This window comes from Gymnodraco acuticeps, unplaced genomic scaffold (genome assembly GCF_902827175.1).
Source record: "Gymnodraco acuticeps unplaced genomic scaffold, fGymAcu1.1, whole genome shotgun sequence".
NCBI classification, from domain to species: Eukaryota; Metazoa; Chordata; class Actinopteri; order Perciformes; family Bathydraconidae; genus Gymnodraco; species Gymnodraco acuticeps.
Window position 1 is genome coordinate 53,733 of NW_022991766.1, and position 18,963 is coordinate 72,695.

Genomic DNA, 18,963 nt, shown 5'->3' on the forward strand with positions numbered 1-18,963 from the left:
TTGGCACCACTTAACTGAACTGAACCAAATGAACAGAAGCGCCAAAATGACTTCAAACCTGAAAACCGAAACCAAACGAGGTGTACAAACGCATCCAATCTAAACGCACCAAAACAATGCAGTGACAGAGAGAGAGTCGAAGACAAACGCAGGTGACCTTTAACCTTATCAATCAAGTACAACAGAGGAAGCGAGAGAAAGGAGGTGACAAGAGAAACAAACACATGACATATTCTCAACCTTATCAATCAGGGACCAAAGAGGAGGAAGGAGGGATTAAAGACGTCTGTTTACCTTATCGATCATGTCGGGTCGGTTGGTGGCGGCCAACACGGTGACGTCTCGGAGCTGCTCGATGCCGTCCATCTCTGTCAGGAGCTGAGCGAGGACACGGTCGCCGACACCGCCGGAGCCTGAGGAGCTGGAGAGGAGGACGAGAACAGAAGATAGATGAGTGGACAGGGTCGAAAGACAGGGAAACAACGAGGACATTGATGTGACGATGGTTTGGCAGGATGGATGATGGAGAGGGAAAGGAACGTGTGTAATTTAGTCAGAAACTATACGGAAAAGGAAGTAATTGATGGTGTAAAGTGATGAATTACATGATGAGTGGATTGGCGGAAGGATGGACAGCATACTGTTCTTGTACATATCCCATATTCTATTGACATGTATATAGACCTTTTGCACTAGTTCAGGAGCTCAGGTCAGAATAATTTCATTGCCATTTCTACACTGTAGCTTATCTTAGCTGAATCTTGAATGTTAACATAACATGGGTGGAGAGAAGACGTGTAGAAAAGAGAAGCCTGTCCCTAGAAACGATCGAATAAGGCGTTTGTATTAGCAGGATATTATGACCCATATTTACGCTTATATTATTTACAATCTCTAGTGACCGTAGTAATTGACCGTGAAAACAATGAAGAAGATCGATGTAGGGTGAGAGGAAAAGGGAAAATCGATCAAACACACCAAGGACTTTTACACAGAAGGTTGATCATTGCGTCCATTCATGAAACCACCAAGAGTCAATGTTGAGTTATTTTAACATGACTATTATGTATTAATGTCATATTTTTATGATGAGTAACATCACAGACAGAGAAGTACCCATTACCAATATCCTTTTCTAAACCTAACAAATTGTTTTCTTAAGTAAATTGCTTTATTACCAATGTTAACCACATGTTAGAACTGTTACATTAGAACTGTTACGTTAGAACTGTCACGTTACAACTGCCACGTTACAACTGCCACGTTACAACTGTCACGTTACAACTGCCACGTTACAACTGCCACGTTACAACTGTCACGTTACAACTGTCACGTTACAACTGTCACGTTACAACTGCCACGTTACAACTGCCACGTTACAACTGTTACGTTAGAACTGTCACGTTACAACTGCCACGTTACAACTGCCACGTTACAACTGCCATGTTACAACTGCCACGTTACAACTGCCATGTTACAACTGTTACGTTAGAACTGTCACGTTACAACTGCCATGTTACAACTGCCACGTTACAACTGTTACGTTAGAACTGTCACGTTACAACTGCCACGTTACAACTGTTACGTTACAACTGTCACGTTACAACTGCCACGTTACAACTGTCACGTTACAACTGTCACAGGGCCGCCTTAATGCACGGGCTGACATGGGCTGAAGCCCAGGGGCCTATGAAGATCGGGGGCCTATCATGAGCCAATAAAAAAAAATAAAAAAATAAAAAAATATTTTCTTTTTATTTCGGGTGTTTTTTAAAAATGTTAAATAAACAAAGTCTTGGCTTTCAGAATATGAAACTTGTATTTCCCAAATCATAAGATAAATACATTTTTGAAGCTTGTAAAGGGAAGAAGACAGCTCTCCCTCGCCACTCTGCTCTTCCACAGCGCCGCTTCCCCTCCCTCCGCTGACATTATGAATGTAAGGCGTATAGTAATCATAGATAACACGGCAGGGTCCGTTACAGTTTGTTTTCATCTGATTTAAAAAAAACAAAGTCTTGGCTTTCAGAATATTAAACTTGTTTCGGCAAATTCAGATGATAAATACAGCTTTGAAGCTTTTAACGGCATAATTACAAGCGGAGAACGGAGTAACTCGACGTCACAGCAAGCATAACAACAGCCGGTGTTTCTCGTGAGTGTTTTCCCCGGGAAACAAACACAATACACACAAACGCAAAAATACACAAACACACACACGTATACACACACGTATACACACACGTATACACACACGTATACACACACACACACACACACACACACACACACACACACACACACACACACACACCACACACACACACACACACCACACACACACACACACACACACACACACACACACACACACACACACACACACACACACACACACACACACACACACACACACACACACACACACACACACACACACACTCGCCAGCTTCACCAAAACCAGTAATCCAAACGAAAATATCTTCCCTCCGTAATATTTTGATCATTTGCTCGGCTAATAATCAGATCGATGGATTCCAGAGATTTTTCTAAAAAATGATGACTCCGTAACAGCACCATCTAACAGCCAATCAGAATGAGAATATGTTTCACATGTGACTTATTCAAATTGCGAGTGATTGAGTGACAGATGAAGGTTGTTTAGGAGAAAAAGTTTGAGAAGAAAAAGTGTGAGAGTGGCGCTCGGAAAAGGAAATTGTTGAGGGAAAAGGAGTTTCGAGACAAGCAGCTATTACAAAAAATGCCGAAGCTTACAGGTTATTTTAAACCTGTAGGCCAGGATGAGGAGGAAGGACAGATGAGTTCTGTACCGAGCGGCAGCGGTGCCGGCCGCGGGGCCTCGGAGCCAAGTAGGCCGTCTGGTTCTGATAGCGATGGAGTAGCGGGAGAGGAAAAACAGACAGGAGGGATGTTGGAGGAGATGGAGAGGACGACGAGGACTTGCTACGTGGAGGGGAGCCTCCACGTAGCAAGTCCAGAGAAAACTTCCTTTTCTCTGGAAGTTTTTCCTTGTACGATGTGAGGGTCTAAGGATAGAGGGTGTCGTTTTTCTCATACTGATATTCTGAACAATCTGTGCTGTTGTATTTGCTGTAAAGTGTCTCTACTGTAGGCTATTTTTATTATATGTACAGCACTTTGGCTCGACCAAAAATCGTTTATAAATGTGCCATATAAATAAAACTTCATTTGATTTTCATTTGAGCCAACGGCAACCGGACAAATACATGAGGGAGGCCCGATACGTCACTCATCTGGAGGAGAGGACCAGGCGTGCGTAGAGCAGAGTGGAGAAGTGCGACCACAGAGCCTGCCGAGGCTATAAATGACTTTGATTTGTTGTTTAAATAGGGGGCCTACAAAAACTATCAGCCCCAGGGCCTGATGGCAGGTTAAGGCGGGCTTGGTTACAACTGTCACGTTACAACTGTCACGTTACAACTGCGACCATGAACTCCTGCATGTCAGATTAGACGGTAGAAACAAACAACTCATGTCTTTTGGGGTGGAGGTTGTGGTTGTAGCGAGAAAAGACAAATGGGATAATGGAGGGAAAGAGAAAGAATGAAAACTAATGTCTGTTGGATGATTGAGTACATGGATGATAGAAATATTTAGCAGCATGCAATGTCCTGCTCTCCGGAGGCCAATTCAACACACGTTACTCATAGGTCACCAATATTTGCTGTATCACGTAATGATGAAAATGATCCAGTTCTCGAATACTTGAACTTCTGAATAGTTTCACTGACACTCCGATGGCAGGTTCTTTCATTAGGGCAATTTTTCTTCAGGAAAGGAAAGGCTTTGGCAGAAACAGTGAGCCTTCCTGCCAATGACGTCCCACTGTACTGCAACGCTCAAATAAAACAGCCCTACTTTAGACAAAGTTCACAAACATGTCACCTTGTTTGGACTTGTAAATGTAGTGCTTCTGTTCTGCCAATATAGTGAAATTTGGAAATGCTGGACTTTATCCCACACAAGTATTATTCTATAAGATCAACATAAGATATTGAAAGTCACAATTCTTTCAGTTTTCATGAAGGCAAGGCAATTTTATTTATATAGCACTTTTCAGCACGTGGCGATTCAAAGTGCTTTACAGATTAAAAGCAAAAGACATTTAAGAACAAATACAGCATAAATACATTATTAAAAAGGCATTTATAAACAGGCATAATAAGCAAGGGTAATTAAATAAATAAATAAACACAGCAGGTACAGCATACATGACTGAAAAGGCATACTGTAGTGTGAGTATGGGCAGCTCAATTAAAAGCAGCGGCAAGTAGGTGCGTTTTTAGTCGGGATTTCAAAATAGGAAGTGTTTCGGCGGACGTGCACGATTTAGGCAGTTTGTTCCAAATTGTTGGGGCATAATAACTAAAAGCTGCTTTTCCATGTTTAGTGGTTATTCTCGGAACAGAAACTAAATGTTTGAACCAACGCTGTGTCATTCAATCACAAAGCATTCGCTGCCTCACTTAAAAAGGTGGAGTCTGCCATTTTGGAGGACAGATTGTTGATATTTGAAATCAACAACCAAACAAATTCTCCCATCTGCATGTTTACCATTTCTTCATGTTTACATATTTTGCTGGGTTGTGGCTGAATCAAATAGTTATAAGCTTCGAGGCAAAATAAACGCTGACATTATATGTCTCATTATTAATGACTTAGGCTAAGTGTCAATGTAGCATTTGTTTTTTGAAAGCGATCTGACTTGTGCGACCGCTCTGAGAGCTTTTAGCTGGAACATTTTGAACTTTTAGAAAGGAACTGGGCTCCCCAGCACCGTCAAAGCTCTTGTCTGCCAGAAAAAATGAATATATGGACACTGCCTTATGGAAACGTGCATGAAATAGTCTGCGTCTTTCTGTCTCTTTTTCTCTGTCTCATATTCAAATGCACACAAGTTTGATTGGCTTGACCAAATCAAAAGTATTGCCAAAGCACATTGTACAAGGTGGTATAACACTAACATATTTCAGAAATCATGTTAACAATATTATTTCATTGAAAATCAGAGAGAGAAACAAGGTGATGGATATCATCAACCACCTGTCTCAATCCTGAGTTTAAAAGTCAAAATCTATTGAAAAAAAAAATGTAATTATTTCCAAAATACACAAAATGTTTGCATCTAACTAATGATTTGCTTCGGTCCATATATGTTGGTGTTTATCCTTTCAAAAATAAAATGTCTAACTGACCAAATGACTCGTGTGATTTTGAGAAATCATGTCATCCGGTGCAACTGTGAGGCTCATTGATGTTTCTTTTTCAAACAGAGCAACAACCTAGTATTTCAAACTGTGCCTCTAGCAGCAATCATTTGACTACAATGTGTTGCCAATATGTTGTAACACATAATATCAGCATCCCTATCCTTTAAGATACTCATCATTGCGTTAGTCAGTGCGTTACAAGGCGGTTATTTTCCATAACGCAGTGCAGACAGCCACCCTCAAACCTCAGCTCAAACACACACAGCTTCTGTTGACAGGCCAGCGGAAGTGCCAGACGTCATTAGCAGAGACAAGGCCGCATAGGAACACAAAGGAGCTCTGTCACTGAGATATGAAGGGAGAAAACAGAGAGGGGGGGAGAGTGGGGAGAAAAGGGAGGGAAGAGGATTAGGGAAAGGAGGACAGAGCGATGAATTGGAGAGAAAAGGCGAATGAGAGGGAGAATATGATGTGAAAGAAATACGGAGAGGAAGAATGAAGGTGGTGAGAGGAAGAGGGGTGAGCAATGGAGGGGGAGACAAAAGGACAGAGGATGTCAGGGAAATAAAAGGAGATTGAGGGTGACAGAAAAGGAGAGAATGGACAAAGAGAATGAGGCACAGAGGGAAATAAAAGGGGGAGACTTTCATTGTAACAAAAGAAAAATGGAAATATAAATGTATAAACTGACCAAAAAAATATAATATATGTAAAATTCAGTATCAATTAATGTCAATAATCTATTATAGTAGAGACAAAGAACATAAGTTTGACCCCAACTCTTTTTCAGGTTCATATTTTGTGCCGTTGTGATATGTTTAAATGCGGTAATGTTCAAAAAGTGCCTGTTTTTTTCCGTAGCGCCTCGTTCCTGTTCCCAGAGCCCAGTCTGCTCTGATTGGTTAGCTGGCCGGCTCTGTTGTGATTGGTCAACCGCTTAAAGATTTGTCCCGCAACTTAGCCTGCCACGTACAATGTGTTGGATTGCTAGCCAATAGAAGTGCAAGTGTTACACAGTGATGTCACTAAGTTCAGTAAGTAAACAAAGGAGTACAATATTTTTTGTGACAGTTGATCAATTAACTAAATGGAGGCGTTTCAGGCAGGGTTGCAACCTTTGACGAAACCTATATAACACACTACAGGAAAGGGAAAACATCCAAAATCTTGAATAAGGCCCCTTCAATGTAAAGCAGTCAAAGCCCAACTCCCTCAGTAAAAATATAACATATCTTCATGGAGCAGTTACTCTTGTATTCATTGTTTTTTCTTCCCTTTTCTTTTCTCAGTCAGGAATGCAGTTTTCAATCCTGAACACATTTTTCATCCGTCTGCTTCTATCCAACATTCACTGTCTGTTTTCGTATCCCCTACTTTGCCTCTCTTCCTGTCTTCTCTCTGTCTCCTTCGTCTCACTCCACCAGTTTAGACTCGTGGCAGGTAGGCTGACAGATTTACAGGTGCTTCTCATCTCCTGCCTCCAGAGACAAAAAAACACACGTCCACCACGCAGCCGAGTCTGTCTGGTTGTGTCAACAGTTTTGAATTCTTGCCTGCGTGCGTGAGCCACTTCATTGATTAAACATGGCAGGAAGTGGAGACCAATAAATAACCTTTATAGATCAGCGCTAAGTGCATTTCTTTTTAAATGGCAAGTAGCCCCGAGGCGCGGGTCCAGCCTCGCGTCCAAAGCAGCCGGCCAACAAACTCACACACATTATGGGTGGAGGATCAGAGTGCATTCTTAAAATTGAACATCAAGATAAGGAGGCGAGGGCGGGGTGGGGGGGGGGGTTATTCATACTGAAAAAATAAGCAGACAGAACTTGTCAGTCCCACTGGCAAAAAAATTGATTGATGAAGACAAGTTGCAATAGAGTTATTTCCTGTACACTGGAAGCGAGTCAAGACTGCACTAAACATAAAGGGCTGTTTGGGAAAATGAAAGCGCTGTCGACTGAACGGCTCGACTGACAGACCAGCAACTCAAATTAATTCTTAAAATAAGTGATTTATTCTTCTAAGAGCAATTCTTATTTGTCTTTTTCAATTTGATTTTGTTTGATTCTGCTTGTATAACTGTTAGTCAGTGTGGTCCACTTTGTTAAGAAGCATGTAGGAGAAATGTGAAATAATCTTTCGACTCCTGTAAAGAAAATGTATATACATGTGTACAGACTTTTCATAAAAAGCAATCTAGTTTTTATTATTTTAAATATGATGTGACATAACATTGAAGACTGTAGAGTGGTGAAGTTATTGTTTGATGACAATATGGAAGCTTTTAAAAGCTAAATATTGAGTAGCTAGTATAAAGAACATATTAAGGTGTTTATTCCAGGTTAGCTTGAAAAGTGGCGGTCTATATTTCAGTCTTAGCAGTAAGAGCAAAAATATGAATACTGACGGAAACTATATTGACCCGAATTTGTGATTCAAAGGAGTGTGAAAATGTAAAAGCTATAGAAATCAACACATGTTTTAGGGCAAATGTGTTGGAAGATATTTTACAATAACAATAGAACAAATTCACCTTTACACCTCTCGTTTGTAACACACCAGCCACTGGAAATTGAGATTGAGTCATTGGCATTTACAAAATCTTATATTTTCATAGAGGAGGAGAAACTAATGCTTATGTTAAGAAACCTGTGCTGAGAACATTGAGAGATTGAATGTTTTAGAAGAGTAATATGTTTGCATGTCCAATACCTTTGTTAGGATATAATACAACATTTCAGGATCAAAGGGACGTGTACAAAAACAAAATGTCAACATATGTCTCGTCTCTAAAACCAGTCAGCTTAGTGACCCAGACCAACATGGAGGAGTTACTGTTGGCCTCTCTCTGCTCCTTCCTGCAACATTGAGTTTCATCGACTGATTTACCAGGAAGCATGCTGCATATTTGGCCTTCCCCATCTGCCGTGGACGGGCACAATGAAGTGTTTGTGCGCCTCCGGTCTGTGTCCTCTGTCCGCCCCCCCGTCCTCTTTCCTTTAAGCCACAGATGTTCCCAGTGCCATCCGACTAAAGCGCCTCCGGACAAGACTGTGTCCTGTGTTTGGCCGGTGGCGAAAAGCCGCAAAAGTCTGAGAGGACACCATGGGAACAGAGTGGCCGGCTTTGATAGCGCAGTCATGCAGACTTTTTGAGATGTGTGCGCCTTCCATTCATAAGTGAATCTTTGTGAGACGAGGAATTAAAAACAGGCCACAGCGATGACTGCGCATTTGTCACCGCTGGACAATGAATGACCACAGTGCTGAAAATAGTAAACAGCGGTCAGCAGCGACCTTTCAGGGACAGGAAGTGGACATTTATAAAGTGGCAGGAACTCTTTTGTTGCCGTTTTGTTTTTGAATGTTGTGCTAATTGTAGGGCCACTTTCTATGGTGTTGAGAAAACAAACACACATTGTACCTTCCTCTCTCACTGGCGAGAGCGTCGATCTCATCAAAGAAGACGATGGACGGAGCGACGGCCCGCGCCTTCCTAAACACCTGCGAGCAACAATAGAGGAGAGGGAAACAGGACAAACTGTTAGCAGGACAAATGAATCACTCTCAGCACAAACATACACAGGAAATGTGACACTTGTTAATGTCATAAACTAGCTCTCAGCTCATCCGTTCATTACATCAGCAACCACAAATAGACTTCAACATAACAAAAGTATTAAAATACGTTCATTTGGTAATGAAAATGAAATGTACCAACCTCTCTCACGGCTCTTTCAGACTCTCCAACATACTTGCTCAGTAACTCTGGACCCTAGAAAAAGAAAAGTTTAAGGATTATTAAAGAGGCCCTGTAATGCTTCTGAGGGGTTTCCCTTTCCTGTAGTGTTACATAGGTTTTGTGTGCATGTAAATGGTCAGCAAAGGCCAACGTTTCCTACAGAGGGAGTTAATAACAAGGTACTGCATTATATTCAATAAAAAGCATGCCAGAGTGCAGAGTTTTCATTGCTTAATCAACTGCTGACAAAATCCCAAGAGGCGATTAATGAGGTTGAGTTTAAAGTATCTGATTTCAAGCAGCGGTTAAATAAATGGCACCTTTTTCAGGAGACTCATTTCTAATCGTGTTTATGTTTTGTGAAGTTTCACCTGGTTCCCTGTGTTTGCTGAAGGTTTCAACTGTGAGCTTAAGTTCTGATAGAGCAGAGAGCAGCTGCTGCTCCGTGGCGTCTTTAGAAGATTAAAAAAGAGGAACACAGTGAAACAGTGATAACACAGCGTGAGAATGTCATGAAGGACAGCAGGGTGTGTGTGTGTGTGTGTGTGTGTGTGTGTGTGTGTGTGTGTGTGTGTGTGTGTGTGTGTGTGTGTGTGTGTGTGTGTGTGTGTGTGTGTGTGTGTGTGTGTGTGTGTGTTGTAATTCCACAGGGCTGCTTCTATGTTCACTGAACACTGTGTACTGGTTCATGTTTGTGTGTCACATCTGTGGTTCAGCTGGCAAATGAAGACATTTCTCAGTGTGTGAACTCTACAGTACCGTGTTTGATATACTGCTAGTACGACCACTAACACTGCTGATGGCACTACTGCTACACATTCATTGGGCATGAGTTCACATGCAAACTGTGCGACCAAAGCATATCCCATTTAGTTTTAGATCAATAATGTGTGCAGAATGGACAGCCAGGATATTGTTGTCATACCCATGATTATCCCCACTCAGAAACACTGTCGCATTAATGATTTACTTCTAGTTTTGAGATGTATTCCCACAGAACGACAAACTACAAACCGCTTAAAAAGTTCACAATTTGGCAGCAGTTGGACCATTCACAGTTTGGTTTAAGATTAGTGGCAGCCTCACTATTACTAGCTATTACTGCTGCTGTGTATTCTGTACTATTATCACTGCTACCAAGACAACAACTTTATTCATCTAATAGGGACGATGCTATTTAACATAGAGCGAAAACAGAGAAGTTAGATCTACTGCTAATTTAACTGTATAGGGGTTTTCAAAATGATAATCTACCACCAACTATGATTATAGATATATGCAAAATATGTATTCATATGAAAAAACTAATCTCTCTCTTCAGTCCAGACTAAAAGGACGTTGTCGTGCCAAAAATGACTATGATTGCCGGAGTGAACAGGTTATAAACACACCAGGGGTATCGTTCATGTATTAGTGTGGACAGTAAAACATGATGCAGTTATTTATGTGGATCACTCATGGTAAATGTCAGAGCAGGTTATTTGTCTTGAGCATACAGGAGAAATATCTGTCCAGAGGTAAATATGAGCCTCAATGAATGTTATATGTGGCTATTTATCTGAAAATGTAAATGGCAAGATATGTCAATGACAAGATTTAAATGGTGGATTCTGATGTATTGAAAGACAATAATGCGTGCAGAAAAGACAGCTATCACCAACCAAGAGTCAGTATAATAACCTGTAAGGCTGTCCTACCAGATGATCGCTGTAAGGTATGATTTAGTTTGATGACAAAGAGGAAAAGGATATTAAGCCATTTTCCCATCAAAGTGTGACTGTCAAACCTTTTAGAAATGTCACAAGACTAAGATTAAGCCAGGTGAGTGAGGACAAGCTTCACTACTCCACCTATAATTGCCTTCTTACTGTACATTAGCACTAATCTTACTTTTATCTCACTATGACTACTCGGTGAACCTCCTGTACCCTCTCCCTCTCCTTCAGTCCATTCCTCCCTCTTCTCTCTTTCACTCAGAGGCAGATAAACATCCACTCAGCCCTAAGAAGAACTTCCTCCCTGCAATCCACCCTTTCAACACCTCTGGGCTGACGGGAGGGGACGACACTTAACTCGCAGCCCTTTTGTCTCCTGCAGTAAGTGTGGAGGTTGACTCATTAATCCCAGGTTCCTCTCTCTGAGGCCGAGCCAAGGGCTGGACATGGTGAGTTTAAAACCATTGACAGTGTAGAGATACGAGCTGTGTGTGTGTGTGTGTGTGTGTGTGTGTGTGTGTGTGTGTGTGTGTGTGTGTGTGTGTGTGTGTGTGTGTGTGTGTGTGTGTGTGTGTGTGTGTGTGTGTGTGTGTGTGTGTGTGTGTGTGTGTGTGTGTTGTGTATCGGCGGATGTGAGTGTGTTGGAGTGGCCGCTGCAGTGGGGGGAAACTGAAATTGACAAGATGATAATAGGGCTTTTTCACGCAGAGGAAACAGGCTGAGCCTTAAAGTATCCACATTTAAATCTGGATAACGTATCTATGTCAAAGCAACCGCTGCACTGGAAAAACCTGATACTGTTATTTCAGATGTTGGAGAGCGGCTTTCAGCGGGAGGGACAGGATGTTTCTGAACGGTTTCACAAAGCAGATACTCTTCCTTATGTCTTGAAAACTGCTGCGCAAGACTATAGTTCCACTCATCTATGCATCAAAGACAAAACACAAGTCACCGACAATGATAGTGTCCCGAACAACAAAGATAAATATGTGTCTTCTGCTATCAGTTGTGTCTGCAAATGTAATGCATTTTTTCCAAGAAGATGTGTTGTTTCCATTACTTACTAAATTACAATTGTACCATCAGTTTGATAAACTTCAACTTCGGCCACTCTGTCACTCTGAATAATAGGGCTGCACAATTAATTGAAAGGAAATCGAAACATGTGCCATATTCAAATGATTGTAAAGATGCAGGGCTATCCAAACCTTTACATCATATTCTACTGACTTAACAGAAAATATATGTTCGATATAGTTCCTCTAAAAAAATGTAATAAACACCAAAACATTTTCTTTGTTGGCAGTTGCTAACAAGTGAGTAAATCATACAACAAAACTGTTAGGGAATAATTTGCTTAGGTGTTCAACCTTCAACACAGTTCATCATTTCCTCCTCTCACTGTCTCCTTTCCACGGCATAGTTCTACGGCCTTGGGTATTGCTGCTATCTCTCTTAAGGAGGAGCAGCTTGGGCGCATTGCTGTTGCCAGTCTATGACCGAGCACAAGCCGCCATGAGGTAGTTTACTGTTCAGGGACGTAGGTTCCCCGACGCCCATTCTTTCCTATGGACGAGAGCTCTAGTTAGATTCAGGGTCCATATTGCTTTAGTCTCGCTGATAAAGAATATTGATTATTACACTCCGAACTAGTTAAAACCTCGAGCTACAGAAAGAGTTCTTCAGAATTGGTTTGGCAACCGTTGTGTCAACTCGTGACACACCACATGTCTTGTCAATTCTCCGGCTGCAACTCCAAATAAACCATCAGTGTTTGATCAAAGCTCCAGCTCTCCTCGTGCCTCTCTGACTCCTGACTCTCCATTGCTACAGAAGTTTCCCCCACAAAAACGTCATCACGGCGAACATTAGCCGCTATTAGCTTAGTGGTGGTAACGTGAAGTTGTGTTTATACATTAGCATTTTGCCTTTGCGCTTCAGAAATGACAAGCTGGTTTAATATGTGGAGATTATCCTGCTGAACAGAATGTGATAAGAATCATAATCAATGGGGGAATTTCTATTTATCGAGGGACCTCTTGCAATGCTAACTTCCGGGTCTGGCCTACAAAATTACGTCATCACTTCACTCCTCTATATTATTGAAAGGAATCACAACAAGTTATTATTTTCCATATGGTGCAGCTATAGTGGAACGCTTAAATGTAATTGGACGATGAAAAAAAACGATTTTTGGTATTTCAAGTAATTACTAAGACTTTGTCCCTACACATACAACAACCCCATGAAGCAAAATAAAACAAAACAAACAAAAACAAGTTTGCAAATCACATCCGCAGAGGGCTTAATGACCCCGGTTGAGAGATTCTGTCGAAGCTCTCGGTCTCGCATGGCAACAGCTTGGGGAAGTGTTTACTGATTAAAAATTCAACACGCTGATCAATCAATCTCTGTCAGCCGGGCCTGAATGGGCAGCGGTGCGGGTGACAGAGGAGGGGGCAGAGAGGGTGGGGTGATGAATGAGAGGGGACAAACAGAGGGTCAAAGGTCAGACAGGGAAGCTCTCTGCACAGGAAGTGGGGCAGCCAGACCGCCTCCAGGTCATCGGGGAAACATCTCCACTACTACTGTGACAAGTACGATAAAATGTGTGGATGTGGATGAATACATTTACTATCTGTGATCAAATGCCACTGACTCACAGGTCAGCTGTTCATTAGAAAACCCACACAACGTTTTTAAATATTAAATGTTTGTAGCAATTCATTCACATTTTTCCCGAATAGAATCAAACAATGAAGCGTCCGAATATGTTCCTGTAATAGGTTGGTGCAGCTATAAAACATGTCTTGAGTTGGAATATTTAAACATTAAAACGCCAAAATGAAGACTTGGTTAAACCATTAGAAAGTGAACTGTCAGTCAGACAAAATGAAAGCTAGGGTAAATAACGGAAAAAAGGGTTACAACAATACAACATCTCCGCTATTATAAAATACAAATGAGAAACATTGCATTTTTCGAATGATATTTGTAAGGACAAGAAAGCAAGTGCCACTGCAATGGCAATTCAATGTAACCCCGATTATGTTCAGTTACACACGAAGGTTGACCTACAATCCTTTACTGTGAAATGATATTGAATCATTCATCATCAAGCTATTGATTTGTTGTGAAAGCTTGCTCACAACATGTCATCAATCACTACACCTGCATCTAAGTTAAAGTCATGTTCTTTATATGTGTTTTTGGACCCAAGTTCCCATCGGCGAAAACACGTGGGTTTGCTGTCCTGGCTCCAAGATGGTGGAATGAGCTCCCCATTGACATCAGGACGGCAGATAGCTTGCACATCTTCCGGCGCAAACTGAAAACTCATCTCTTTCGACTCCACTTCGAGCGTTAGAACGATTAACGAAGCACTTTTATACTAATAAAGGACTGGATTACCTAAAGCCAGTTGAGTAGCACTTGAAATGTTTGGCTCTATGAAACCTGATATACTTATATGATTCTGTTTTCTTCAAGGTTGTGTCTTCCTGGTCGAATGTACTTATTGTAAGTCGCTTTGGATAAAAGCGTCAGCTAAATGCAATGTAATGTAATTTTTGGAATTCCTCCATTACTTGTATTCCCTATTGAGTTGTAATGCAGTGTTTTTTCACTCAACCAGAATATGACATGAAGAGGCAAACCTGTAAAACATTATATATTCATATCCAGTAAAAAATGTGGTTACAAAAAAGCATTTTGCAGCATCATCACCTTCTGCACAACAGGAACATTAAAAAAGTATTTTGTTGAAACAAATAAATGTAATGATATCATTCTTAGAATATATAATTATGACTTATTGATGAAAACTCACTTTAATAGCCAGGAAACTAGGAAATGTGTTTGTAAGGGGTTATAACAATTCATTTCTATTTGGAAATACAAAATGATAAACAGTAAATTGTTCTAAATACATTTAGAAGGACAGGTGAAATGCATGTTTTATTGCCATGAAACACTCTAATAGCAATTCAATTGACTCCAATGATATTCAGTTATACCAAACGGTTGAGCTAAAAAGTCCTTGACTATGAAATGAATCATCAAGCTATCCATCACTTCAGAAAAGAAGCTCAATAAACGATACCATTCCTAGAATATAGGATTATGGTTGATAAATGAAAACTCACTTTAATAGCCAGGAAGTTCAGTCCGCTCTCATTGGCCAGCGCCTTGGCGATCATGGTCTTGGAGCAGCCGGGGGGGCCGTACAGCAGGACTCCTTTAGGGGGCTGGATGCCCATCCGGGTGAAGGCCTCGGGGTGCCTCAGGGGCCACTCCACGGCCTGCTTCAGTTTCAACTTCACCTCCTCCATTCCGCCAACGTCTGACCAGCGAACCTGCAGGGAACGGGTGAGGTGGAGTAAAGAAACATTGTTGAATTTCAGGAACCAAATGTGATTATGTTTACATTGAAGTGTTGCCGTAAGCTGTATTGTGAATGTAAATATATAATATGTGAAATGCCAATTTTCTTCAAATTCACAGACACATCTAATACACCAAGTATTTATTGTAACATGAATGCATCATAATAATTTGGTATCCATCATTTAGGTTTAAAGGTCTCCTATTATGCTATTTTTAGGCATATATTATGGGTTTCAGATGTATACAAAATATATAGAATCATGTCTATGTGTTTTGCTCAAAATACCAAACAGATCATGCATTTTAGATATCCCTCATATCCCTTTATCTCAGCCCTGACCAGAATGGTTGATCTGGTTCCTTAGCTTGAAGAAAACAAAAAAAGGAGGAGGGGGAGCTAGTGCCTGCTCAGAATTATACGAGATACAGCTGAATGCTGCCGTGATTAAATGCCATATTATGTTCCAAACCCCATCAAGGATTATTTCTGAAACAGTATGGAGCTCAAATGCTTTTTCTCTTGAGGGTTTACAACAAGGTGAGTTCCTTTTTTTATTTCCTGCTTTTTTACGCATGCTCTCTCCAATACAGGTTAGCTCCTCTGAGTGTTAGCGATGCTTGCTAATGTAAACATGCACCGACCATATTACGTCCAAAACAGTCATTGTTTCTGATAGCAACGTTTCTGATTGGGCCGTGGGTCCACATTTCAGATATTACGTCATATCGGACGCAAATCTGGATCAGCTCCGTTGTAGACCTGTTTTTTGAGATGTGGGTATACGGAGGAAAAGAGAGAGGGTTTTGTTTTCTGACGCTGCGTGAGTTCCCTGACACACCGGGGACACAAATGTATGTTTAAAAGACATTAAAAAGTGCATTTTGCCTGATAGGTCCCCTTTAAACCAAATCAATATTAAAGGCCAATTTAAAGGTGGGGTAGGTAATTCTCTTCAGAAACACTTTTTGTTGTATTCCATGGAATGCTCTTAACACCCCGATAGCGATGAATACATTAAATGCTTTGACAATAAATACATAACAAAATATCATCTGTGGAAGCCGTGGCGCTGTAAAAAGCACGACCAATCATCTGAATCGGCCCGGCTAAAGTAACTGGATGGCCTACCTGCCTGTCAGCCTTCCATCTGTGCACAAACTTATCTCGTGCCCTCATTGGTCATGTGCGCGTTCGTGTGTGTTGGAGGAGGGGCTCTGTAAGGAAGGGGCAGATTATTTTCGGCTGCGTACTTTCAGATTCCAGCGCACTCGAGCTGGTTTCTCCATTCTTACCTACCTACCTTTAATAATGGGATCTATCATTGAAGCTGCTGAAAACCATTTTTGTATGTACTTAAAAGAAGCATTGTATCATGATGTAGATAGAGAACACAGGTTTACAAAAGGCTAAGGAATTATATTAAATGAATAGCGAGGAAGAAGAGGAAGAAATAGAAGACAGTAGAAGAAGACAAAAATGTAGAAGCAGGAGGAGAAGAAGAAGGAGGCGATGACTCAGAAGTAGGAAAATCAAAAAAGATAAAGTATTTGGTATTAAAGAAGAAGACTTAATAGAATAACAAGTTTGTATGAAAGTAGAATAGGACGAAGTAATACAAGAAGTAGTGAAACAAGAAGATGAAGAGAAAGAAAAACAACAAGGCCTGGAAGTATTACTAGAAGAAAAGGAATTCAAATCTGTCTGGAATCCAGTCAAAATACTGAATAATAAGGTTGCATCAGGTTCAATGGTATTAATCAATCACAGTGCAATCAAACAAAATGCATCACATGTATCAAACTGGAGGTGGACAACAGTGAGCGGCCAAGAACTAATAAATGATCAACATCAGTCCAACACGCTGCTCTAACTCACTCCAGTTCTCCTGGAGTTCTTCATTCAGCTCTAATCTCCTGCAGCTCAAACACAAACACATCGCCAACAATAAATGCAACAGACCAAACAAACTGATTGCTCGCTGATGTCCCAGATCCTCTCGTGTAACCCACACACACACATGACCTTTCAACTTTCTGACCGCTCGTGTGAACTGCAGAGAAAGGCAAGTTCTTCCAGGCGGATGATGGAGAGCAGAGGAGGGAAATATAAAAGCATTATTTGGAAAGAGATGGAAGGTCTCAGGTTGAATCATGGAGACTCTGAATGGAGCGAACAACAGCCAACAGCTGTCTTTCTGACGGATGGAAAGAGGGAGGAAGAAAGGGAGAGAGTGAACAACCGGAGGAGATGAGTCAGATAAGAGGAGAAGCCATCATCCCAAAAACCTCTCAGACCTCCCTTCATCCTTCCTGTTCTTTCCTTCATTACCGATCCATTACTCCCTCCCTTCTCCCCCATCTTTTCCTCTCGCCTATATTTCTTTTGATACCTTCACACCCTCCCTGTCTTTCTGTTTCTTATCTCCTCTCCTTTCTGCCCTCACTCTACTCTCTCTCTGAGTTTACATGCATATAATAAACCAGATTACTGGAAGAGAATCAGGTTATGCAGGAAGTCGTACAAAGTGTTTGCATCCACTGTAGTAGATTGGTAATCACATTTCTCTCCGAATCCCTGACCTTGTTGTAAACAGTGTCCCTCCTCTTTATTGTCATAGAGATGCTGACCCTGGGTGTTTCTCAATGTCGAGGACGCTTGCTTGGTAGCACATGTCTTCCGAGCGTCTTGCTTCAGAAGCGAGGCAAGCATCCTTAGCATTCGGAAAACAAAGAGTGGAACAGGCGAGCGAGTGTGCGTCATATGAGAGGCCTCGCTTTACATTTTCCGCCACAGATTTGGCGAAATTGGTCCGTGCGCAAAGCATTGTGGGGATTTTAAGACCGCGGAGTCTACACATGTGCAGCCTCGAAATTTCTCCAAACGAAGTACGCCGGGCTCGGTAGAATTCCAAGTATGCTGGACATTGGAACAGTCCTTCGGTGGCACTCGATGACATAGTATGCTTGAAATAGTGGCTCTGGAGCCGCTTTACTCGACATTGAGAAGCACCCCCTGTCCGTTGTCATGCACATATGTTTACAAACCAGGAAATGTATGTACTGTTGTGTCCCGTCAAAAGTGTTGAGTTCAGTCATGTTTCATGTTTTTGTTTAATCATTTTTTGTCTCGTCTCCCACTTCCTGTCTTATTTTGGCACCTTTTGTGTTTCATTCCAGGTCCCTTCACTCCCTATCCTTGTGTGTGTCTCCCGCTCTCATCAGCATCAGCCCCGCCCCTGATTGTTTCCACCTGTGCCAGTTACCTTTTGTTTAAATTCCCCAGCCTTCCTTTGTCTTGTGTCACTTTGTCTTGTCCTGTTTCCATGCCAGTAATCTGCTTACCAGCGATTTCATATCCTGGGTGTTTCTCAATGTCGAGGACGCTTGCTTGGTAGCACATGTCTTCCGAGTCACTTGCTTCAGAAGCGAGACAAGAATCTTTCCTAGCCTCGGAAAACGAAGAATGGTGGAACAGGTGTGCGTCATATGAGAGGCCCCGCCTTAAATGGAGCGCGATTTCCGCCAAAGATTTGGAAATTGGTCCGTGCGCAAAGCATTGTGGGGATTTTAAGACCGCGGAGACTACACATGTGCAGCCTCGAAATGTCTCGCTACGAAGTACGCCGGGCTCGGTAGAATTCCAATTATGCTGGACATTGGAACAGTACTTCGGCGGCACTCGATAACGTAGTATGCTTGACATAGTGGCTCTGGAGCAGCCTTCCTCGACATTGAGAAACACCCCACTTATTGCCACTCACGCATGCGCAGTTCGTACGTGCTTCTTGGCCGTCGGCTGAAGTCTTTGCGGTGTGTTCCAGTGCGACACATGGCCAAAACGCAGAGACGCGAGGCGACACAACAGTCGG

General features: G+C 41.7%; 1 protein-coding gene across 1 annotated transcript in view; it reads right to left on the reverse strand.

Annotated features, from left to right (window-relative positions):
* Positions 1–276: 276 nt before the first annotated feature.
* The window catches only part of spata5 (spermatogenesis associated 5), a 49,144-nt gene continuing 30,457 nt past the window's right edge, over positions 277–18,963 (reverse strand). The window contains 4 exon segments of the mRNA XM_034199443.1: positions 277–421; positions 8,676–8,755; positions 8,973–9,026; positions 14,854–15,063. Coding sequence (XP_034055334.1) covers positions 277–421; positions 8,676–8,755; positions 8,973–9,026; positions 14,854–15,063 — 489 coding nt within the window.